The 25,175-nt window shown below is 42.2% G+C and overlaps 2 protein-coding genes across 2 annotated transcripts in view; one reads left to right on the plus strand and one right to left on the minus strand.

Moving 5' to 3' along the window:
- Positions 1-11,691, minus strand: part of lhx8a (LIM homeobox 8a) — a 65,275-nt gene extending 53,584 nt beyond the window's left edge. Inside the window, exon 1 of the mRNA XM_029725945.1 lies at positions 11,624-11,691. The gene's annotated coding sequence lies outside the window, so the exon portion shown is untranslated. The remainder of the gene's footprint in view (positions 1-11,623) is intronic.
- A 6,827-nt stretch (positions 11,692-18,518) lies between these two features.
- On the plus strand, positions 18,519-22,600 carry cryz (crystallin, zeta (quinone reductase)). Its single transcript, XM_029725946.1, has 9 exons — positions 18,519-18,629; positions 18,902-19,012; positions 19,202-19,354; positions 19,605-19,768; positions 20,116-20,167; positions 20,353-20,502; positions 20,779-20,880; positions 20,999-21,094; positions 22,141-22,600. Exons 1-9 carry the CDS (start codon positions 18,627-18,629, stop codon positions 22,300-22,302), a joined length of 993 nt encoding a protein of 330 aa, XP_029581806.1. The 5' UTR covers positions 18,519-18,626; the 3' UTR covers positions 22,303-22,600.
- Positions 22,601-25,175: the final 2,575 nt, after the last annotated feature.

Below are 25,175 nucleotides of genomic sequence, written 5' to 3' on the forward strand. Positions count from 1 at the left end.
AAATATTTACACATGTTAATTTTGCTGAAAATAAATGCAGTTGACAGTGAGAGGAGCTTTCTTTTCTTTCTGAGTTTATATATCAAACACAGAAAAATTATGTTTTTGTCCTCACTGGGCCTACAAATATTATTGCTGCAAATTTATCAAAGTAAACCAAACTGTTGTTCATTAATGATTTACACAGCTTTCTGCAGATGGCAGGTTCACTGAATAGAAAGAAGAGAAAACAACTAATCCACAAATTGACTATGAAGTGACGAATTGTAATATTGACTGGTTTAACATGCACCAATTTGATTTACTGTTGTCATGGTATAGCAATGCACGTCTTATTGAAAAGCAGAGATGGGACCAAGTCACAATTTTGCAAGTCCTAAGCAAGTCTCAAGTCTTAACTTTCGAGTCTCGAGTCAAGTCCCAAGTAATAATGGGCAAGTCTCAAGTAAAGTCCACAGCTCAGGTCGAGTCAACTCACAAGTCCCTAATTTTGCGTTTCCAGTCCTCAAGTCAATGGTTAAATGTTTTATGCCAATTTCTGAGGTGGCACCACAGAGCTTTCCTAATCTGGTAATCTAACTGTGATTAATTCATAGTCGTTTTTACATGGGCAATGATGGGAGTGGGACCAGATTTATATTTCAGCAGACACTCTTATCCAGAGCAATTTACAGGAGCAATTAGGCTTAGCTGCCTTGCTCAATCAATCAAATGTATTTATAAAACCCTTTTTACATCAGCAGATGTCACAAAGAGCTATACAGAAACCCAGCCTAAAACCCCAAACAGCAAGCAATGCAGAAAGACAGATTTTCCACCTAGTCAGCTCGGAGAGTTGAACCATTGGCCTTTCAGTTACTGGCCCAACGCTCTTAACTACTGGGTTACCTGCCCCCTAGATATACAGCTATTTTCTAAACAGGTCACATAAAGACATTCTGGAAAAACTCCTGGCCCTAGGGAGGAAACCCTGTCAAACTGCAGCAACCTTATACTTGTCAATATTATTTATATTTTAAAACTAGACTTTCCTTTACACAGTCACAATTGGACAATAGAACTCACAAGGCTGAGCTTGCTTTGTGCAGGTTTGCATCATATAGGCCTATGCAACTGCAATTAAAAAGTAACTTAGTCTATTTATGTAATCCGTATTAGTGTTGTCTGATTAATTTCAGTTAATAATATGATTGAAAAGGTCAAGGTAGCCTACTCAGCCAGCCGCAGTTTAAATATAGCCTAAACCAAATTTGATCACATTCACATTTTCTCCAAACACAAATAAATGGGCAATAAATAGGCTACATAACATGACCACTTCATTTACCCTGGCCAGAGGGCAAGTGGGGACAGGGTGTTATCAGTAGCCTAGTTGATCAGACTGAGAAATCGTCTTGTTTTCTTCGGGAGGGATGTGTTATCAAGTTTGCTAAATAAATACCGGAGGACAGTGGAGCAGTGCACACTTTGCTAGATGACGTGCTTTGTGCCCTGCCTGCACAACCTGTAATTTTCGTGAATCTGATTGGTCAAGAAACAGAACAGAACGCAAAGAACCTGCAGCACTCCGATATAAAGCACATATAGGCTTACATAGCGTGCGAGATGAAAAACTAGTCTTTCGAGTTATACAGCACAAGTCCAAGTTAAGTCACAAGTCATAGATACTCAAGTCGAAGTCAAGTGGCAAGTACTTTTTCTTTTTGCCTAGTCAAAATTTGAGACTCGAATAGTACTCCAGTCCAAGTCACGTGACTCGATTCCACATCTCTGTTGAAAAGACTCAAACCAGGACCAGGTTTTCTTTCCTCTGAAAAGACTGTGCAGTGGAGTGGGACAAAAAATTATTTTCTAACCCCTCATGACAACACAGGGTAACCTCTGACCCTCTAGCCTGCGATCCTGTTCATTCATACACCCTCAGAGTCAACAGCAGTGTCGACAAACACAAACACCCTGGATATCTGTGTGTAAAAAATGCAGAGAGACTCAAACAACTAACACACACATACCTGAAAATACAAGCACAAACCCTGTACTTTAATAATATTAAATAGGCTACTCCATATGCATTTGATCAGATTGGTCAATGTGAGTAATGATATGAGTAGTCTGGGCAACTCTACAAACAGTCGACACAAAGACTTCCGAGTTGTGTTTAACTGACATTGTCCCCACTCCCGTTGACTGACGCTTTTGTTTGAGCAGCCATACACCCGAAACATTATTTGTGAGTAACCCAGAGGTTTACCCGATTATCTCAGTTTGTTTAGACCATTTGTCAGGCCTGAAATAGCCTGTCACTTAGCACCTGCTATTTACCAATTTCTTCAATAGCGTGCCGGCAAACATTACTCCCTAGCAGCCGGGACAGACCAACGTAAAACAGGATAAAAATACAAAAACAAGATTTTACTGGAGTTACTCCATTTCAAAAATCAGAGGAAGCAGAATGACATGTCAAAGAGAGTCAGAGAGAGATGGAGGGAGTGAGAGATAGACACAGAGAATGAATGGACAAGAAAGCCAAATTGTCCTCCCTTCAAAGACATTCCTCTCTCAATGTTATGAGTGATGAGGACTTGAGAGGAAAGCCGTTTAAGATATGATATGATTAAAAAACAGTAACAGTGCATGAGCTTAAAAGATTACTGTGGGCACAATGGCAAGCATAACAAAGTTCTTAGGATGTGCCTTTTGAGGTTTTTGTTTCTCGTAAGACAAGTGCATTAGTCAATAAAATGACAGAAAGAACTTTGAAGCTACCCCTTAACTATCAACACTTAAATTTGCTTGCAAGAGTAAATCCTGCTTTTGATGGATGATTAAGAGTGTATTTGAACGCAGATTTGTAAAGACATCTTTTTGGCTGTGTTAGAACTTTTTTACTGGATCAATTTTAGTCCTTCTTAGCGAAACATAGTCAGCATAACACAATCATGCACAACTACAGTGGCTACTGGGAAGCACAGTCGGCATAACACAATCATGCACAACTACAGTAGCTACTGGGAAGCACAGTCGGCATAACACAATCATGCACAATTACAGTAGCTACTGGGAAGCACAGTCGGCATAACACAATCATGCACAATTACAGTAGCTACTGGGAAGCACAGTCGGCATAACACAATCATGCACAATTACAGTAGCTACTGGGAAGCACAGTCGGCATAACACAATCATGCACAATTACAGTAGCTATTGGGAAGCACAGTCGGCATACACAATCATGCACAACTATAGTAGCTACTGAAAGGTGATCTTTGTTGAACTTTCACTGTTAGGATTTTTTTTTTAAAACACAGGTCTGTCCTATGAGATATTTTTTTACGCATAGGAACAGATACACACACAACACCACTCTATCACCAGCTGAGTCAAGGCAGGGATCTAAGTGTTGCCTGAGCAATATGTCATCACACAACTCTCTGGAGAGCTCCTAAAGGTCTCCAAACAGTGGCCTCTTCCTCACTGAGACTCACTGTATGTCAGTAACAGTGACTATTCCAAGACCTGCGCTAACATGAAGCCATGAAGCATTTTCCATCTGGTTTAGTCTGGGGCCTCCTGGCAGTTAGAAGATATAAAAAGCCTAGCGTGCCTGGCTCTCTTTCTGCCTCGTTCTGCCCCATGGAGATGAATGGCTGCTATCAGTGGATCCATCTGGAAACATGGCACTCCGCTCCCCATGCTTTCATCCCCACTCACAGGCCTGACAGCCACAGCCACCCGGCTTGCCAACAACAAGGACCTGCCAATCAGATCTTCCCCTGCTGCAATAACACTGCTCTCTAGGCCAATCAGATTGCGGGCCCTGTGGGAAACAACATGGAACTGTAGCATCCGTGCAGTTATACAGTGCTGTTTGGTTCTATCAGTAGTGGTGATGCTGGGTGGACTGTAGGTGGAGTAAATGGGTGGTATACTGTAGATGTACTGTGTGGGGCCTCATAGTTGTAGGTAGCTTACCACTGTAGCGGAAACTCAATGATCTGGAAAGGTATTTCAATTCAACCTTTATTTATCCATATTGTATTCTCATTCAGCTAAAATCTATTTTGCTAGAGAGAATAGGTATGTTCCCCTCTGTTGCCTACTGTACTCCCTCTGTACTAGCCTATATTGTGTAACACACCCAAGTATGACCACGTGGATCTAGAGAGGCCTGCAGAGGCCTGCAAGTTCTGTTAATTTATATAATTTGATTAGTCTCCTCACCACAAAACAATTGTCACATCACTCATTGAAATCAAAGCTGTTGGTTGATTGAGTACACATTAAAAGTACATTGCATATTTATGTGTGCAATAAAGTGCATCCACCACAACTCCTCCTTCCCTAGAAATAATTGGGCATGATTACTTCACAATGTTTTGCTTTCATAAATATAATAATCTACAGAGTGTCTACAGTGTATTATTTGGTGAATAGTCTAGTCTACATGAAAAGCAACATCAGAGACTCTTTGTGTCTGTAAGGTCGGAATGACGGAAGGCCTAAACAGGTTTAAATAAACATATTCATCTTCACAGAGCTCCAGCATGCTGTTTAGCATCGGTGAGTTGGTGTGTTGCTTTTGGAAGGATGACTGACTGACTTTCTTCACCAATTAAGGATTTATGCCAAGACTATTTAAACGTGTAGAAAAATGGATGGATTTTGATAAGCCAGGTCGAAATAAAGTCAATTATTGTATTGATGTTAGTTAGTATTCTTACTTCCTTTATAAATCAGATGAGTCCACAACTTCAAATACAGTTTATTTTATTTATTTTTCCCCATAATTGAATTGAAAGATTTTTTTTTTTTAATTAGGATATTTTTACATTTTAGATGGAACACCTTTATTCTGAATTAAATTCTTAAGATATTCAAATTATTTCTGCCTGATTTCACTAATTTGGACTGTTTTTGGGTGAGCATTATGTAACAAGTTGTAAATATTCCAAACCGGGAACGCTAACCCAACCTCTGACTCATATTGCAATGTTCTACCTACCCCCTTGATAGCTCTGATCAATTCAAGAGTTGTTGATAATGGCCAACCTACTGTTGATTTTGTTTTCTACATCTATCTCTCCACTTCCCATGTAATTGCTTCCTTTAGGCATTTCTAAATGAAGGCAAATGGAGACGGAGTCAGCTCAGCTGCTCTACTCTCTTCACCTCTATGCATGTACCCTCACCAACCCTCCATCCCCTCATCATTCCATTCCTCCTTCTCTGCCACCCCCTCTCCTCTATGTATCCCCTCGACCCTCCTCTCCTTTTCCCTCTCTTTAACCACTTCAGAGGGCTCCAGGAAATGACAGGGGATCTGACTAATTGCAGCTGGCCCACCGGCAAACAGGGAAAACAGCCCCCTTCAAGAGACGAGGGGTGGAGAGGGGTAGAGTGGGGTGGAGAGGGGTAGAGTGGGGTGGAGAGGGGTAGAGTGGGGTGGAGAGGGGTAGAGTGGGGTGGAGAGGGGTAGAGTGGGGTGGAGAGGGGTAGAGTGGGGTGGAGAGGGGTAGAGGTGAGTGGGTGAGGGCTGGAGAAGAAGGTAAATTGACTAGGGGCCTGATAGAGACAGAAGTCCACAGGTTAGGATTTGACCACACAGGAACAGGTTGGGAAGAACAACTTGAATGGTAGTCAGTAACAGGTAACATTATTATGGCAAATAGTCCACTGTGATGCCACTTCCGAAGATCCATGCAGGAGCCTGGCCAACATTAGAAACTTGAACACCTGCAGATGTCAAGTTACAAAACGGATGATATGTCTATTCTCATTTAGACATATACCATTCCAGTAAACTATGTGTATTTCCTAATATTACTATACTTTACCACCACGCCAGAGTCCACTGTACTAAATGGGAGAAACTTAGGTAACTAATAGTCTGGAGTGGACAGCATGTCCTTATTCAGGGCACTAAGATGGGCCACCCTCAACCCAAATGAGTTCCAAAGCCCAGGAAAAGGCCAATTCATCCTGCTGATGTCATTTCCACTAGTCACCAGCAACTTGCAGCCGGCCCTGCATGTGTCGGCCGGCTGAATAGATGGTATCCGTCATTCACCGGCTGATTAATGAACTCCAGATGTACCCGTCCTCCCAAGTCAGTTCTCCCCGCCCTCTCGCTTTGTTGTGATAATGATACAGTACCCAGAGCACAACTGTTTATTTTATTTTCCGTCCATTTTCTCCAGGAGTGTAGCCATGCAAGTCAGGGACCCTAGGTTTGGGTAGCTGAGATGAAAGCAATGTCGAGTTATTCTACTTTCTCTGTGGAGTTTAATTCATTCATACCAGACCCAACCCCCCCCCCCCCCCCCCACACACACACACACACACACACACACACACACACACACACGCAAGTGGAGGCTGCTGAGGGGAGGACGGCTCATAATAATGGCTGGAACGGAGTGAATGGAATGGCATCTTCAATCAATCGCTGCCCACACCTACCCACCCGTCATCACTACTCTGGACGGTTCTGACTTAGAATATGTGTACAACTACAAATACCTAGGTGTCTGGTTAGACTGTAAACTCTCCTTCCAGACTCACATTAAGCATCTCCAATTCAAAATTAAATCTAGAATCGGCTTCCTATTTCGCAACAAAGCATCCTTCACTCATGCTGCCAAACATACCCTCAAAAAACTGACTATCCTACCAATCCTTGACTTTGGCGATGTCATTTACAAAATAGCCTCCAACACTCTACTCAGCAAATTGGATGCAGTCTATCACAGTGCCATCCGTTTTGTCACCAAAGCCCCATATACTACCCACCACTGCGACCTGTATGCTTTCGTTGGCTGGCCCTCGCTTTCATATCCGTCGCCAAACCCACTGGCTCCAGGTCATCTATAAGTCATTGCTAGGTAAAGCCTCAGCTCACTGGTCACCATAGCAGCACCCACCCGTAGCACGCGCTCCAGCAGGTATATTTCACTGGTCACCCCCAAAGCCAATTCCTCCTTCGGCCGCCTTTCCTTCCAGTTCTCTGCTGCCAATGACTGGAACGAACTGCAAAAATCACTGAAGCTGGAGACTCATATCTCCCTCACTGGCTTTAAGCACCAGCTCTTAGAGCAGCTCACAGATCACTGCACCAGTACATAGCCAATCTGTAAATAGCCCATCCAACTACCTCATCACCATATTGTTATTTATTTTATTTATTTTGCTCCTTTGCACCCCAGTACCCCTACTTGCACACTCATCTTCTGCACATCTATCACCCCAATGTTTAATTTGCCATACTGTAATAATTTCGCCACTATGGCCTATTTATTGCCTCACCCCCCTTATCCTACCTCCTTTGCACACACTGTATATAGACTTTCTCTATTGTATTATTGACTGTATGTTTGTTTATTCCATGTGTAACTCTGTGTTGTTGTTTGTGTTGCACTGCTTTTCTTCATCTTGGCCAGGTCGCAGTTGTAAATGAGAACTTGTTTTCAAATAGCCTACCTGGTTAAATAAAGGTAAAATAATTGTAAAAATTAAAAAATCATGTATTTGATACCATTCCACTTATTCCGCTTCAGCCATTACCACGAGCCCGTCCTCCCCAATTAAGGTGCCACCAACCTCCTGTGCCACACACACACTACCTCAGACATGGTTGAAATTGAAACTGCTGCTGTTAGCTCTACTGTAAGTCGTGAGGTGGAGGGACCACCACGGGCCACTCATGTAGGCAATTCATGAAAATCATAGCTGTCAGGATCAAACGAGAGAGACACTTCCTGTTTGGGTCAGGTGACAACTCAAGGAGGGTGGCTCTGTCTGAAGGGGACTGAGTAGGTAGAAGAAGTTGCCCCTAACCACTGATACTAGGGTCAGATATTTTTCAACATCCTAAAGTTTAACTTTAGGATCGGAGTAGGGCCATCTGATCCTAGCTTTGTGGTTAAGGGCGACTACTACTGTACGTCTAGCAAGTCAAACCCTGAACCTCACCCTAACCTTGACCCTCTGAAGCGCTGTAATTTACTTAGCAGACTGAAGCTCACTCCATGGTGAAGGAAGTTTCTAATGACTCCACCAACGGAGTGGAGCAGAGACCAGACTTTGTGGAATCTAGCTCCGACTACATTGATTCACCCAAGGTCAATATTTAAAAAAATGTTTTATTATGAAATGCCTACCTTGTACCTATGTTTGTCCTCTGTAGTTGCATGCTTAAATCCAGAATTTTTCTATAAATGTAAATCAAATACAACCATCAACAAGTTTGCTTATTACTGTTGCTCTAAGATGGCAGCTCAGCACAACTGCGCATGTGCCAATTGAATCTCAACAAGGAAAGAGTCGGTGGTTGTATTTGATTAACGTTTATTGGAAAAGTATGGATTTAAGCAAACAAAGAAAGGCGAGCAACTACAGACAAGACAAACATAGTACAAGGTAGGCATTTCATAATTTAAATATTTTAAAGTATTGACCTTGTGTGAATCGGTGTAGTCGGAGCTAGATTCCACAAAGCCTGGTCTCTGCCCCACTCCATTGGTGGAGTCATCAGAAACTGGAGTTTATTCCACTGTAATTTACCCAGAACTAAAATTTGTGCTAAAGTTTGTCTTTTCCTGTTTAATCATAGAGAATGATAGAGGCCACAAGTGGCCAAAAGGCTGTTTTAGCATGGGCAGCATCATTGAGTGCTTCCACCATTTTAAAATAGTCATCTGGGTGGGGATTCCTATGGGTTGTAGCCTCAATGGCGCTGCCCATGCTGTCACAGACCTTATAATGGCACTGTTATAAAGATGAGTTCTTTATCTCTCTCTATATGCCACTATCTGCTGAACCCTCATAGATATGGGATATAGCCATCTCGCTTAGCCCAGATAGGCCATATATGAAGATAGACAGTCACTAGTTACCACAGCCATAGTCATAAACCCTGCCTATTTCTAAAATGTATCTTCTTAAAATCTGATTTTAAACCTAACCTAAACTTAACCCTAACCCCACTGTTAACCTTATGCCTAACCCTACCCTTAAATTAAGATCGAAAAGCACATTTTTGTTTTCATATATTTTTATGATATAGCCAATTTTGACTTTATGGCTGTGGTAACTAGTGACAACCGGGTTGAGGCTGATAGAAGAGGAGATGGTGGCCAAACAATCTCCTCCAAGGAGGCTGACAACAACTCTTCAACACACACTCAAACACCACCCTCATCCTTTAGAGATAAGACTTGATGTGCCGTTCCCACTCAAACACCACCCTCATCCTTTAGAGATAAGACTTGATGTGCCGTTCCCAAAACATAAAACGAAGCAAATCCTTCACTTTATAAGTTGTTTGTGAAAATGGTTCTGGATGCTGGGGAAGCCAAACCCATTCACATCTCTACACAAACAGAACTAACTCATTTTTACATCACAAGCTGACCTCATAATGTTCCAGTGTTGACCTTTGATGAGATCCACAGAGTCTTGATGCCAAGCCTACTGTAGAAGTACCACTGCTTGACTATCAGCTGCTCGACTCTCTTGACCTTTACCTGTGCTACTCTCTAAAATGTACTTATGTCAATCTGCTCCATTCAAAAATCGTATACATTTGACATAAAAACATTCCCCTGTGGTATTGAAATGAGAGCTAATCGGGTGCGTGCATGGAAGGAACCAATTCTCTGCTCTACTCCACTTTTGGGGGCCCTAAGCGAGATTTGGTAGGGGGGCCCCTCAACCTCACGGCAAAACATTTTAGTTGACGGTGGAGAGAATTTTTTTGTTTTAAAGTTAATTTCCAGCAATTCTGCACATTTTGCCATGGGTGGAGAGAATTATTTTGCAGTTCTATAACAAATTTCATGCAATTCTACTAATTTTGCCATGGGGTAGAGAGCAATATTTTCAATTCTACACATTTACACATGACTTATGCCGTATTAATATGATATCTGAGTGAGAATGACTAACAAAATCAATTGGGGCCCACTGGATGTCAGGGCCCCTGGGCATGTGCCCTGCGTGCCCGGTCGGTATTCGGCCATGATTACTACAAGTTTAGATAGCTGTCTAGGCTAACTGCCAATTAAAAAATTGTTTGCTGACATGACTAATGGAGTGACTGTCATGACTGACACAAGAGAAAAACAAATGATTTTTTAAAATTGGGTCAAGGACCCCTACCGGCCAGGGGCCCTAAGCAACCTATTATGTTGCTTATGCCTGGGGCCAGCCCCGGAAGGAACAACGATAATTCTATATGCCCTTTAAAGTACCAGGCAATTTTCTCTCTTTTCTATGAGGGCCAATTTCTGTCAGAAAAAGGGGGAGGAGATTGTCCAACTAAGGTCAGATTGACAGTAAGAACAGTAATTACTTGGAGTGACTGAGGAGCAGACTCAGCTATCCAATCAGCCACTGAAGGGACGTACAGAAATCCAACCCCCCAGCCTAGAGACACACTGCCAATCCTAATCTCTCACAACGAGCCACCCTGGACCTATAAGGCTCTATCAGTGAAGGGTGCATGCTGAATAATGATGCATGCAGGTGTCTACAATTTCGCCCTCGGTTAAAATCAATTACAGGTTATTTGTCTTATCCACCTTGAGGTCTGAGGCCAGCCAAGTGTTTATACTGCAGCACGCAGATTAAAAGGCGCTCTAGCCTCCTCTTGAGGCCAAGTCCAAACATGGAAGCTGCAGTGTGACCCATATCATACAGCTCTCTGCAGATTAGCAAAACACCCTCTAACATGTTAGTCATTTAGCAGATGCTCTTATCCAAAGAGCAATTAGGGTAGAGTGCCTTGCTCAAAGGCACATCAACAGATTCTTCACCTAGTTGGCTCGGGGATTCAAACCAGGAACCTTTCGGTTACTAGCCCCACACTCTTAACCACTAGGCTACCTGCTGCCCCAAGAATGTTATCCACATTTTCTGAAACACTACCAAGGCAAATTTATTCAGACAGGTGGGCTATTAAGTTAGGCGGGGGGGGCACACCAAAATAATAGTAGGTGAAACACTGAACCGTAACTGGCCTTTGACATCAACATGTTCTATTGAAATGTCTGCATAACACTAGGGGAAACCCTGAAGTGAAGCTGGGCCTCCTGGTGGTTCAAAGCAGAGCCGGTGCAGTTCCTCCTGGTTAATGAGGCGGGTCTCCCTAATGAAGCATGCAAGAACCAACCGGGCCTGTACAGAACCTGACTGAATGGGTTCTGATCCGTAGGAAATGGGCTCTTAACCGCATGCCATATCCCCATCAGAGCCACTGTCAGAGATGAAAAAGGTGCTCGGTGGTAATGAGTACTAACATCTCTCTCTTCACAGGCAAAGAGACCATCAGAGAGCAGCTGACTGTACTCAAATACAAAGCACAAATACATACACACATGGATGTACGTATGTGTGTGTGTTCTCCTGCACGCTTTGAGACAATATGGTGGGTGGTTTAAGCTAAAACAGACGAGGGAGTTGCACTGGAGGCAAAAACAAAACACGAACGTGCACTTTGTTTTGTTACACAGGCGCCAGTTATCAAAAATAAAAGGGAAGAGGTGGATTATTTAGTGAGATTAGATTTACAGTGAATTTACATCAAGGTAAAATAAGCCGTTGTCTTATGGCTATGTTTGTGACTGACCTTGTCATAGACTTTCACTGTGGTTGGTAATGGATCTTTAAACTTCCTTCTGCTTTAGTCCACGAATAACACCATAGTTGTATGCAATCCACTCTTTGCTCTGTCTAGACTCTAGAACAGGGGTATTCAACTTAAAGCCAATTCATGCTTGATCCGAAAATGTGATTGGAGGCTCTGTATGGAGGGAGTGAAGAAATTGCGGAGCCTCTGGTGGCACGCAGAGGCCAAATTGAGCTCCGTACTGCATAGCTGTACGCCTCCCACATTTTGTAACAACGCGGAGGGCTCCGTATATCTCCGCATTGACATGATTGGTTAACAGTAGGTGGGGGCGGGAGGTCCTGTGTAAACACAAACTCACTTCCTTGACAATAGCTCTACTCAACAGCTCTGCGCTGCTCCACGAAGCACAACAAGTATGAATCCCTGACTTCTGCAGAGTCCGTATCAGAGGAGAAATCTGTATACAAAGGATGGAGGAAAAGAGGACAGACACCTGCCAAGACAACAGAGACATTAATCCAGTTGAGCTAAAGGACAATAGTTGGGCTTTGAGGTTCAGCTGGTTGCAAAGCAGACTGTTGGTACTCATAGAACCTGTTGATGATTGAAAAGCTTTTACTAAAGAGAATCGTAGGCTTGAGTTTCAAGTAAAATGTTTATGTCACATGCACAAGTACAGTGAAATGCCTTTCTTGCAAACTCAAAACACAACAATTCAATAATCAATAACAATGTAATACTACAAAAAACACGAGAAATAAGAAGAAATATTAAGAACACAATAAGTAAGTAAGCATACTATACAGTGCATTCAGAAAGTATTCAGACCGCTTGACTTTTTCCACATTTTGTTACATTACAGCCTTATTCTAAAATGGATTAAATTGTTTTTCCCCTAACCAATTGACACACAATACCCCATAATGACAAAGCAAAAACAAGTTGAAATTTTTGCTAATCTATTTCAAATAAAAAACTGAAATATCACAATTTACATAAGTATTCAGACCCTTTACTCAGTACTTTGTTGAAGCAGCTTTGGCACCGATTATAGCCTCGAATCTTCTTGGGTGTGACGCTACAAGCTTGGCACACCTGTATTTTGGGAGTTTTTCCCATTATTCTCTGCAGATCCTCTCAAGCTCTGTCAGGTTGGATGGGGCCACTCTACGCTGCACAGCTATCTTCAGGTCTCTCCAGAGATGTTCGATCGGGTTCAAGTCCGGGCTCTGGCTGGGCCACTCAAAGACATTCAGAGACTTGTCCCGATGCCACTCCTGCATTGTCTTGGCTGTGTGCTTGGGGTTGTTGTCCTGTTGGAAGGTGAACCTTCGCCCCAGTCTGATGTCCTGAGTGCTCTGGTTTTCACCAAGGATCTCGCTGTACTTTGCTCCGTTCATCTTTCCCTCGATCCTGACTAGACTCCCAGTCCCTGCTGCTGAAAACATCCCCACAGCATGATGCTGCCACCACCATGCTTCACCGTAGGGATAGTGCCAAGTTTCCTTCAGATGTAACGCTTGACATTCAGGTGAAAGAGGTTTTCATCTTGGTTACATCAGACCAGAGAATCTTGTTTCTCATGGTCTGCGAGTCCTTTAGGTGCCTTTTAGCAAACTCCAAGCAGGCTGTCATGCACCTTTTACTGAGGAGTGGCTTGCGTCTGGCCACTCTACCATAAAGGCCTGATTGATGGAGTGCTGCAGAGATGGTTGTCCTTCTGGAAGGTTCTCCCATCTCCACAGAGGAACTCTGGAGAAACATCTCAAGGATGATCAGTGGAAACAGGATGCACATGAGCTCAATTTCGAGTTTCATACCAAAGGGTCTGAATACTTACGTACATAACGTGTTTCTGTTATAATTAGTTTATATATTTGCAAAAATTTAGATTTTCATTATGGGGTATTGTGTGTAGATTGATGAGGATTTTTATTTTAAACCATTTAAAAAGAAGGCTGTAACAAAATGTGGGAAAAGTAAAGGGGTCTGAATACTTTCCGAACACACTGTATGTGCATATTATGTGTGAGTTAGCAAATGATGGAGTGAGCGCATCTGTGAGTGTGTAAGGCCCTGTGAGTATTCATAGAGACAGTACAAAAATAAAAAGTCAATAAAGATACAAGGTTAACTCTGTATAGCTATTTTGTTAGCTATTTATCAGTCTTATTGCTTGGGGATAGAAGCTGTTCAAGAGCCTGTTGCTGTCAGACATGCACTGGTACCGCTTGCCGTGCGTTAGCAGAGAGTCTGAGAACATAGAGGCCTGAGAAGATTTCAATTCCAATAAATTCAGAGCACTTTTTGTAAATCAAGTCATGAACTTAACTTTGATCATATTTTTTGACATTGATATGTGGCTAGCTGCTGTAGCTGGTAATGGACAATTGACCTCTATTCGTTTGAGATTTTACTCAATTTTTTAATTGGCTATTTCCACCAGGAAATGCATGTAGTCCTCCACCAGCACAGAGAGAAAGAGTAAGAGAGAGGTCGAACTCAGCGGAAAATTTGTCTCCCTCCAACAGGTGGCGATTTTTCGTTGTTCCGCCCACCAAGCAAAGTTTTTGTATGGAGGTCAATGAGAGATTGTCGAATTTAGTCAACACAAAAATGAATGGCTTACTTGCTAAGTGAGATTTATTTGATTGAATAGAAGTTTCGTAATGCTTAAGTTGTTACAAGTGTACTGATATAAGTACGACACGTGACATCCTGACAAATTTGAGAAAAATTGCCCGATGTGGCAATGCATATTCATGGATGAGACTATTAGCATAAAATACAGATGGTTGACGTCAACAACCCTCATCAAATATTCAAAGGATTACAATAATGAGCTGTAATCCACCGATCCAAAGAAAGGATAAGCGGAGCTAGACAGCCCGCCATGCCACTTTGTGGACAACAACTCCCACTGTTATGGCGGAGAGACATGTATCTTGTCAGTATATCCATAATCTTTGACCAGGACCTGACCTTTGTGGCTCAGTTCAACCTCCAGACCATGGGTACTTTGGACTGCCTAGAGAGATATCACGTTGAGAATGCACTCTGAATTAAACACAGAACCACCTCTGTTACACAAACATTTCAGTAAAGCACTTCATACAGAAGAATGAATACATGAAAAACTTAAACTAAATTACAAACCATATGATATTTCCCTTCTTGCAGACAGTTAATCCAGAGTTTCTAAAGGCAGAATTTATTGCCACAGAGTACTGTAAAATAAACATCAGCTCACATGAACAATCACAGCGGTGTTTTTCTGGCAACAAATGAAGGTCAATCCAAATGTCATGGTACAGTAGTTTCAATATAAGCAAGGATACAAAGGCAACTGTGATATGTTGTAAACTAGTCTGGAGAGTTTGATATTTCCAATGAGAACTACAGAGCAGGAGGGTTATCTGACTTACCAGAAACTGGGCTTCATCAAGCTGTCTGCATTAGACATGAAGCACAATAGGCTCAAACTTCAGGCTTTAGTGTTTGAATTAATGCAAAAGCTAGCAAAAAGCTCAACCCATGGGTGGGTATAATTTGTGGAAGGTTCCAACAGGAATCTGTTCCAACAATTTCGTAAATAACAAGGTTGCCAACAAACAACGCATCCAAAGATGTATAGTGGCAGAATAAGATATGGAGTGCGCTATTTCATTACGTTTTTTACTCACCATGTTTATTCCAAAACATGTCTGTCCTCACTCTGGTACCCTATGGACAAACATTAAGAATAAGCTACGTGGTGAGTTGATGACTATTCGGCAGCTAGGTGAATTGATCATGCTACTTTGTATGCGTTGTTTGTTGGCAACATGGTACTTTACGAAATTTTTGTTACAGATTCCTGTTGGAACGTTCCACAAATTATACCCACCCTGTGAGATGTCCCTTCTTTCTAAAATCTATTTGTTTAGACATTGGTTTTTTTCCATTGGATACATGTATTTTCCATCTCAGTTAACAGATTGATAGTACAGTCGTGGCCAAAAGTTTGAGAATGACACAAATATTAATTTCCACAAAGTTTGCTGCTTCAGTGTCTTTAGATATTTTTGTCAGATGTTACTATGGAATATTGAAGTATAATTACAAACATTTCATAAGTGTCAACGGCTTTTATTGACAATTACATGAAGTTGATGCAAAGAGTCAATATTTGCAGTGTTGACCCTTCTTTTTCAAGACCTTTGCAACCCGCCCTGGCATGCTGTCAATTAACTTCTGGGCCACATCCTGGCTGACGGCAGCCCATTCTTGCATAATCAATGTTTGGAGTTTGTCAGAATTTGTGGGGTTTTGTTTGTCCACCCGCCTCTTGAGGATTGACCACAAGTTCTCAATGGGATTAAGGTCTGGGGAATTTCCTGGCCATGGACCCAACATATCTATGTTTTGTTCCCCGAGCCACTTAGTTATCACTTTTGCCTTATGGCAAGGTGCTCCATCATGCTGGAAAAGGCATTGTTCGTCACCAAACTATTCCTGGATGGTTGGGAGAAGTTGCTGTCGGAGGATGTGTTGGTACCATTCTTTATTCATGGCTGTGTTCTTAGGCAGAATTGTGAGTGAGCCCACTCCCTTGGCTGAGAAGCAACCCCACACATGAATGGTCTCAGGATGCTTTACTGTTGGCATGACACAGGACTGATGGTAGCGCTCACCTTGTCTTCTCCGGACAAGCTTTTTTCCGGATGCCCCAAACAATCGGAAAGAGGATTCATCAGAGAAAATTACTTTAACCCAATCCTCAGCAGTCCAATCCCTGTACCTTTTGCAGAATATCAGTCTGTCCTTAATGTTTTTCCTGGAGAGAAGTGGCTTCTTTGCTGCCCTTCTTGACACCAGGCAAACCTACAAAAGTCTTCGCCTCACTGTGCGTGCAGATGCACTCACACCAGCCTGCTGCCATTCCTGAGCAAGCTCTGTACTGGTGGTGCCCCGATCCCGCAGATGAATCAACTTTAGGAGACGGTCCTGGCGCTTGGTGGACTTTCTTGGGCGCCCTGAAGCCTTCTTCAGAACAATTGAACCGCTCTCCTTGAAGTTCTTGATGATCCGATAAATGGTTGATTTAGGTGCAATCTTACTGGCAGCAATATCCTTGCCTGTGAAGCCCTTTTTGTGCAAAGCAATGATGATGGCACATGATTCCTTGCAGGTAACCATGGTTGACAGAGAAAGAACAATAATTCCAAGCACCACCCTCCTTTTGAAGCTTCCAGTCTGTTATTCGAACTCAATCAGCATGACAGAGTGATCTCCAGCCTTGTCCTCGTCAACACTCACACCTGTGTTAACGAGAGAATCACTGACATGATGTCAGCTGGTCCTTTTGTGGCAGGGATGAAATGCAGTGAAAATGTTTTTGGGGGATTCAGTTAATTTGCATGGCAAAGAGGGACTTTGCAATTAATTGCAATTCATCTGATCACTCTTCATAACATTCTGGAGTATATGCAAATTGCCATCATACAAACTGAGGCAGCAGACTTTGTGAAAATTAATATTTGTGTCATTCTCAGAACTTTTGGCCACGACTGTATATTACTCCGTGCTGTCTATAATATACATCGTAAGCTAATGCCAGCTAGCATGCTTGACTAACGTTTCTTCTGCTATGGTATATTGGGGATTACACAATTTAATGTGTATCCTGCCACCTACTATGCGGGATGGAAACAGGATTCCCCAAAACACTGAACTACAAAAAAAAATACTAAATTCTCAAGGGGATTCAGGTGAGGTGGGAGGGTCTTCCAGCGCCACGGGCGGGTCTTCAAGCACCAGTACCCCTTGCAAGTTTTCAGATGTAAAATCCTTAAGTCACACAAACTTCTCCGCAGCCACAATAATGTCCAGTTTCTTAGACTTCTTTGAGACTTGTGCTGTCCATTTTATAACTGTGGCAATGAACAGAACAAAATCCACATTTTTAACACACAGGGTATCTTGTCTGGCAGCAAACATTTACTACAGGCTGTGGTGTATCCACTACCATATTTTCACTAGCTTCACTTGTTTCCCCAATTTTTTAAGGAGATTCAATTGACCACTAACTTTTGCCACCTCAATCTCCTTCACAGGGCACTCCATGAACTCAGAATCATAATCCCTGCCACAATTGGAACACCGTCGTCCTTCTACACACCGTGGCCAAATCCTTTACAATTCTTACAGTGGTTAGGGAACGATAGCTCTTACAGCGTATCTTACATAACAAGCTGCACATGCATAAGTATTTGCTCTTTATCAAAAAACAACAGGACCTCCAGACTTTCTTATTTTGCGCCATTCACCCAGCGGGTCGGACGCTTTTTACAGCATTACATCACAATCAGAAAACGATCAGAACGACTGGGAACTATTTCACGCTGGGGAGTTTTACATGACACCGGGCACCAACCACACCAGGAATTTTGAACATGAACATCCATCGTCACCCCTGAGATGACTCCTTTTACGGGTGCTCTACTCCAAAATTCTAAACTTCTGTTGTCCAGATTATTTTGAGGCCCACTGCAATCTTCCTCTGCCCTTCATACAAATAATGAATCAAGATAAAACCACTCCTGGTCACTCTGACAGACTCCACTTTTCCAAGCGCATACCTTACAATTTTCGACACCTCAAAGGCGTTTCCCATATATGCATCCTTACTAAACAAACGCATCCCAAGAAGATGCGATTCATTATAATTCACACACCTTCACTGGAATCTTAGACAAATTAATTTTTGTTCCTGTTATAGAAACTACTATCCTTCTTCGCCAAATTTTCCCGACGCGCTGCAAAATTCGAACTCAGCATCCACTTCCGCCATCTTCCCCCTTCCTGTCTAATGTTTTGAATGAAGTGAAATATTTAGCAAATGAGAAAAGCGTTTTACGGTGGCGGAGAGTGTCAAAATCGGACGTTTATAATGTCATGCTGTCGCCACCGTGAGGGTAATTATTTTGGGACAGAAACCACTGACCGCTTCCTTGCATAAATGGTGAGTCCGTTTCGACTTTCATTGCCTTGATATAAAATGTATGCTAGTTGTATTTTAGAAACATTATAGTATTTGTACTCAAATGTCCTGCTGAAGTGATAAGTTAGCTAGGTAACCAGCCAGTGCAGTGGCTCGTTTGGTAACGTTAGCTAGCTAATGCCACTGCAATGTCCAAAGTCCATAAGCCACTCGTGTGTCTACTAACGTTACTACTTGCCAGCTAATGTAAGCTACATGTAACGGTTTTAGTTAACTACTCTATTTGTGTGCAGATGGCAACAACGCCCAAGTTAATGAGAGCCATTCGAGTGAGTGAGTTTGGAGGACCTTCAGTTTTGAAACTCTGCTCCAACATACCTGTGCCAAATCCAGGTCAGAAACAGGTAAATAAAATCATTCAAAAACTTTAGTAACTTACTATTACTTTTGATAACTGTAAAGTGCAAAGGACAATGGATACCTTTACATGTATTGCACTTCTACCTGTAGCTGTTTTATAAGTTGTATTATGTTACTTAATTCTAGTTCTGCAGAATGTTCTCTATGTATGAAACAGCCTGTGTGTTATCCAGGTGCTAATCCATGTGCATGCGTGTGGAGTGAACCCTGTAGAGACATACATCCGCTCTGGGACCTACGCCAGGAAGCCCAGCCTGCCCTACACTCCAGGGACTGATGTGTCCGGGGTTGTGGAAGCTGTCGGAGACAGAGTCCAACTCTTACAGGTGCTAATCTTACTGTACCATCCATCCCTAGGCTACCAGTAACACGATGATCACTGATGGTAATGAGTAACTATTCTCATGTGTAGTTTGTGAGGAAGTAATTGCTTACCAACATTTTGCTTTGAACACTCCTTGATTATATAGACTGAAGTACTATGAGTAGTCATTGTGTGAATGTATTCATATTGAGGTTGTGTATGACTATACCATTAGTTGCTGGAGTGGAAGTCTGGTCTATTTTACCTTTCAGGCTGGTGACCGTGTGTTCACCACCGCCACAGAGACAGGAGGGTATGCTGAATACACTGTTGTGTCTGAGGACTGTGTCCACCGCCTGCCAGACCCCTTAGACTACAAACAGGGAGCTGCCATTGGGATCCCCTATTGCACAGCATACAGAGCTCTCTTCCATAAGTAAGACACCAGCATTTTTTTGTTTTGTTTAAGGAGAACCGAATTCTGAATGGATTATTTTTATGACAAGATGGGCGCAGAAGCAGGGAGACAGGGTATAAGTGCGTAGGGCTCACCGGTCCTACACCATTGTTTTGGTTGAGTTCTTTGGATTTGACATGGTTAGATAGACTCAGCATCACAATCGATATGATGTTCAATTAAGTTGAGGTTCATCGACTCTGCTGCAAAAGAAGACTTATTATTAAGATCTGTATGTCTATTTACTAATAAAGTATTTGATTGTGGGGGTGTGTACAGTATAATGAGTGACTGAGTCTTATGCTCCATTGTGTCTTATGCTCCAGAGCACATGCTAAAGCAGGCGAGACAGTACTCATCCATGGAGCCAGCGGCGGGGTAAGATCAATGCCCTCTTCTGTTTAATGTCTGTGCTATAGTTATTTTTCCCCACTTTCATTTAATAAAGATCAAATGAATCCAAATGACCTTTATTGCACTGCTTAATGACAAGTATTATTGGGGGGTTGATTTACTAGGGCCCAGTGTTTGTGACCTTTTCTTGGTGGTGTGTATCTTTTCAGGTGGGGGTGGCAGCGTGTCAGATGGCCAGAGCCTTGGGTCTGAGGGTCCTGGGGACAGCAGGAACCACAGAAGGACTGGAGCTGGTCCTGAGGAATGGAGCTCACCAGGCCTTCAACCACAAAGAGGAAGGATATACTAGCAAAATCATGGTAGGTGGGAAGGAGTCATAGTTGCCGTCTCCATAGACCTGAATATATTTTAAGGATGTTTTGTGTATGACTCTCAGTGGGTAACTGCTATTATGCGCTACTTTGACACCGATTAGCTGCTAAACCAGAGGGGGTAAAATAAAACACTTGTTATTACAGATAAAAAATATTCACATTTCTAACATGTTATCCTAGGATAAGTTAAGAACTGGGGTGATGCTTTTGTAAACACAGATTTTCTTAATGAGTTATGTCTGGGCAATTTGTTTTTTACAGGATGCTACCAAGGGGCAAGGGGTAAATGTGATTGTGGAGATGCTGTCTAACGTGAACCTCAGCAATGACCTGCAGATGCTGGCCTACGGGGGGAGAGTGACGGTCAGTATATGTCACGTTAGCATGTGTAATTTATTTTAGACTTTTAGAGCCACTGTTTTGAAATTGTATTGGTTATTCATTGTTCATTCTTCCTCAGTTTTCCTCTTTTGTTGTTTAGGTTGTTGGCAGTAGAGGCCCCATTGAAATCAACCCTCGAGACACAATGGCCAAAGAGTCCAGCATCATTGGTGTTGCCTTACCCTATGCTACTGTTGTAAGAGTCTAGATTCCTAGTATAATATTGATGCTGGTTCAGGCACTGGTCGTTCTATAAATCATACATTCTGTAGTGTAAATTATACACTACCATTCAAAAGTTTGGGGTCACTTAGAAACACCAGTCTCAACATGAAAAGGCGACTCTGGGATGCTGGCATTCTAGGCAGCGTTGCAAAAAAAAAAGCCATATCTCAGACTGGTCAATAAAAATAAAAGATTAAGATGGGCAAAAGAACACAGACACTGGACAGAGGAACTCTGCCTAGAAGGCCAGCATCCCGGAGTCGCCTCTTCACTGTTGACGTTGAGACTGGTGTTTTGAGGGTACTATTTAATGAAGCTGCCAGTTGAGGGCTTGTGAGGTGTCTGTTTCTCCAACTAGACACTCTAATGTTCTTGTCCTCTTGCTCAGTTGTGCACCGGGGCCTCCCATTCCTCTTTCTATTCTGGTTAGAGCCAGTTTGCGCTTTTCTGTGAAGGGAGTAGTACACAGCATTGTACAAGGTCTTCAGTTTCTTGGTAATTTCTCACATGGAATAGCCTTCATTTCTCAGAACAAGAATAGACTGATGAGTTTCAGAAGAAAGTTATTTGTTTCTGGCCATTTTGAGCCTGTAATTGAACCCACAAATGCTGATGCTCCAGATACTGAACTAGTCTAAGGAAGGCCAGTTTTATTGCTCCTTTAAATCAGCACAACAGTTTTCAGCTGTGCTAACACAATTGCAAAAGGGTTTTCTAATGATCAATTAGCCTTTTAAAATGATAAACTTGGATTAGCTAACACAACGTGCCATTGGAACACAGGAGTGATGGTTGCTGATAATGGGCCTCTGTACGCCTATGTAGATATTCCATTAAAAAATCAGCCGTTTACAGCTACAATAGACATTTACAACATTAACAATGTCTTCACTGCATTTCTGATCAATTTGATGTTATTTTAATTAAAGGACAACATTTTTATTTTTTTCAAAATCAAGAACATTTCTAAGTGACCCAAATTTTTGAATGGTAGTGTATCTTCTGTTGTCTCTACAGGAAGAGAAGGCTGAGTGTGCCGCGGCCCTGTTTGCAGGGATGGATGCTGGTTGGCTGAAGCCTGCTTTAGGAAAACAGTACACACTGGACATGGCCTACCAGGCCCATATTGACATCATAGACTGCCCTGGGGCTTCTGGGAAGATGGTACTGACCATGTGAATGGAACAGCTGTAGGATTACTGTGAAATGTTACTGATTTACATTGGGATGAAATTCTGATTACATGTTTCATGCATATGGAATTAAAATTGCTTAAAATCTTGCCACAGACGAAGATGGTGTGGCTCACTTTCGGTGATCTTCGTGATTAATCATATGCATTTCTAAACCAAGTTGTTGTCATTTCAATGCATTGGGTCAATAAGATTTTTTTTTGAAAATAACATTTTAATTGAATGCCATTTTTGTAAAATATTACGAAGGGAATGCCTCCTTTTCCAGATTAAATAATAGCGTTGACGTGTGCAGTCTTTTACCTCTGTCAGGCACAAGTTAAGTCAGGGGTGAGTGTGATGTCATCCCATCCGGTGCCATCTCAGGTAACAGCCCTGCGAACTGAGCATGCTCAGAGAAGCACAGGTAACCTTACGCAGCCTCTCCAATACGAACACAGACAGTTGACTGAAACAGTAGGAGTGACTACCGTAACCTGGGCTGGTCAACATCGAAATGTTGAAGCACAATGAGTGCTTATATGATGTTATATTGGACTGGTTGTAGAAGTAACCTATTCATCTGTAATGGACTCGCAGCTGATCTGTGAATGGTCAATGATGATGGTGGATGGTTGGATTGATTGGATTCTCCGGTCCATTTAGGCCTGCAGGTAAGACTTGATCTGGATAATGTTTCTTCTATGTACAGTTGAAGTTGGAAGTTTACATACACTTAGATTGGAGTCATTAAAACTTGTTTTTCAACCACTCCACAAATGTATTGTTAACAAACTAGTTTTGGCAAATTGGTCAGGACATCTACTTTGTGCATGACACAAGTCATTTCTCCAACAATTGTTTACAGACAGATTATTTCATTTATAATTCACTATCACAATTCCAGTAAATCAGAAATTAACATACAGTAAGTTGACTGTGCCTTTAAACAGCTTGGAAAATTCCAGAAAATGATGTCATGGCTTTAGAAGCTTCTGATAGGCTAATTAACACCATTTGAGTCAATTGGAGGTACTTGTGGATGTATTTCAAGGCCTACCTTCAAACTCAGTGCCTCTTTGCTTGACATCATGGGAAAATCAAAAGAAATTATCCAAGACCTCAGAACAAAAATTGTAGACCTCCACAAGGCTGGTTCATCCTTAGGAGCAAAGGACCTTGTGAAGGAGGAAACAGGTACAAAGTATCTATATCCACAGTAAAACGCGTCCTATGTCGACATAACCTGAAAGGCCGCTCAGCAAGGAAGAAGCCACTGCTCCAAAACCGCCATAAAAAAGCTAGACTACGGTTTGCAACTACACATGGGGACAAAGATTGTACTTTTTGGAGAAATGTCCTCTTGTCTGATGAAACAAAAACAGAACTGTTTGGCCATAATGACCATCATTATGTTTGGAGGAAAAAGGGGGATGCTTGCAAGCCGAAGAACACCATCCCAACCGTGAAGCATGGGGGTGGCAGCATCATGTTGTGGGGGTGCTTTGCTGCAGGAGGGACTGGTGCACTTCACAAATAGATGGCATCATGGCGGAAGGAAAATTACGTGGATATATTGAAGCAACATCTCAAGACATCAGTCAGGAAGTTAAAGCTTTGTCGCAAATGGGTCTTCAAAATGGACAATGACCCCAAGCATACTTCAAAAGTTGTGGCAAAATGGCTTAAGGACAACAAAGTCAAGGTATTGGAGTGACCATCCCAAAGCTCTGACCTCAATCCTATAGAAAATTTGTGGGCAGAACTGAAAAAGTGTGTGGGAGCAAGGAGGCCTACAAACCTGACTCAGTTACACCAGCTCTGTCAGGAGGAATGGGCCAAAATTCACCCAATGTATTGTTGGCAGCTTGTGGAAGGGTACCCAAAACATTTGACCCATGTTAAACAATTTAAAGGCAACGCTACCAAATACTAATTGAGCGTATGTAAACTTCTGACCCACTGGGAATATGATGAAAGAAATAAAAGCTGAAATAAATCATTCTCTCTACTATTATTCTGACATTTCACATTCTTAAAATAAAGTGGTGATCCTAAGTGACCTAAGACAGGGAATTGTTACTAGAATTAAATGTCAGGAATTGTGAAAAACTGAGTTTAAATGTAGTTGGCTAAGGTGTATGTAAACTTCTGACTTCAACTGTATGACTCAGATAAACACTCATAGGTACCATGGGTGAACTGAATAGACTCCAGGGGGGTCATCATGCATGTTTCATTCATCTCCGATTGTTACCATTACTTTCCAGCCAGTTTGTTTGGTCTCTTAGCAACACAAGCTAAATGAGCAAAGTACTAAGGCGATGTCATTTACAAAATCGCCTCCAACACTCTACTCAGCAAATTGGATGCAGTCTATCACAGTGCCATTCGTTTTGTCACCAAAGCCCCATATACTACCCACCACTGCGACCTGTATGCTCTCGTTGGCTGGCCCTCGCTTCATATTCGTCACCAAACCCACTGGCTCCAGGTCATCTATAAGTCTTTGCTAGGTAAAGCCCCGCCTTATCTCAGCTCACTGGTCACCATAGCAGCACCCACCCGTAGCATGCACTCCAGCAGGTATATTTCATTTCAGGTCATCACCAAATCATTGAAGCTGGAGACTCATATCTCCCTCACTAATTTTAAGCACCAGCTGTCAGAGCAGCTCACAGATCACTGCACCTGTACATAGCCCATCTGTAATTAGCCCATCCAACTACCTCATCACACATACTGTTATTTATTTAATTTATTTTGCTCCTTTGCACCCCAGTATCTCTACTTGCACATTCATCTTCTGCACATCTATCACTCCAGTGTTTAATTGCTATATTGTAATTATTTTGCCACTATGGCCTATTTATTGCCTTA

This window comes from Salmo trutta, chromosome 31 (genome assembly GCF_901001165.1).
Source record: "Salmo trutta chromosome 31, fSalTru1.1, whole genome shotgun sequence".
Taxonomy (NCBI): Eukaryota; Metazoa; Chordata; class Actinopteri; order Salmoniformes; family Salmonidae; genus Salmo; species Salmo trutta.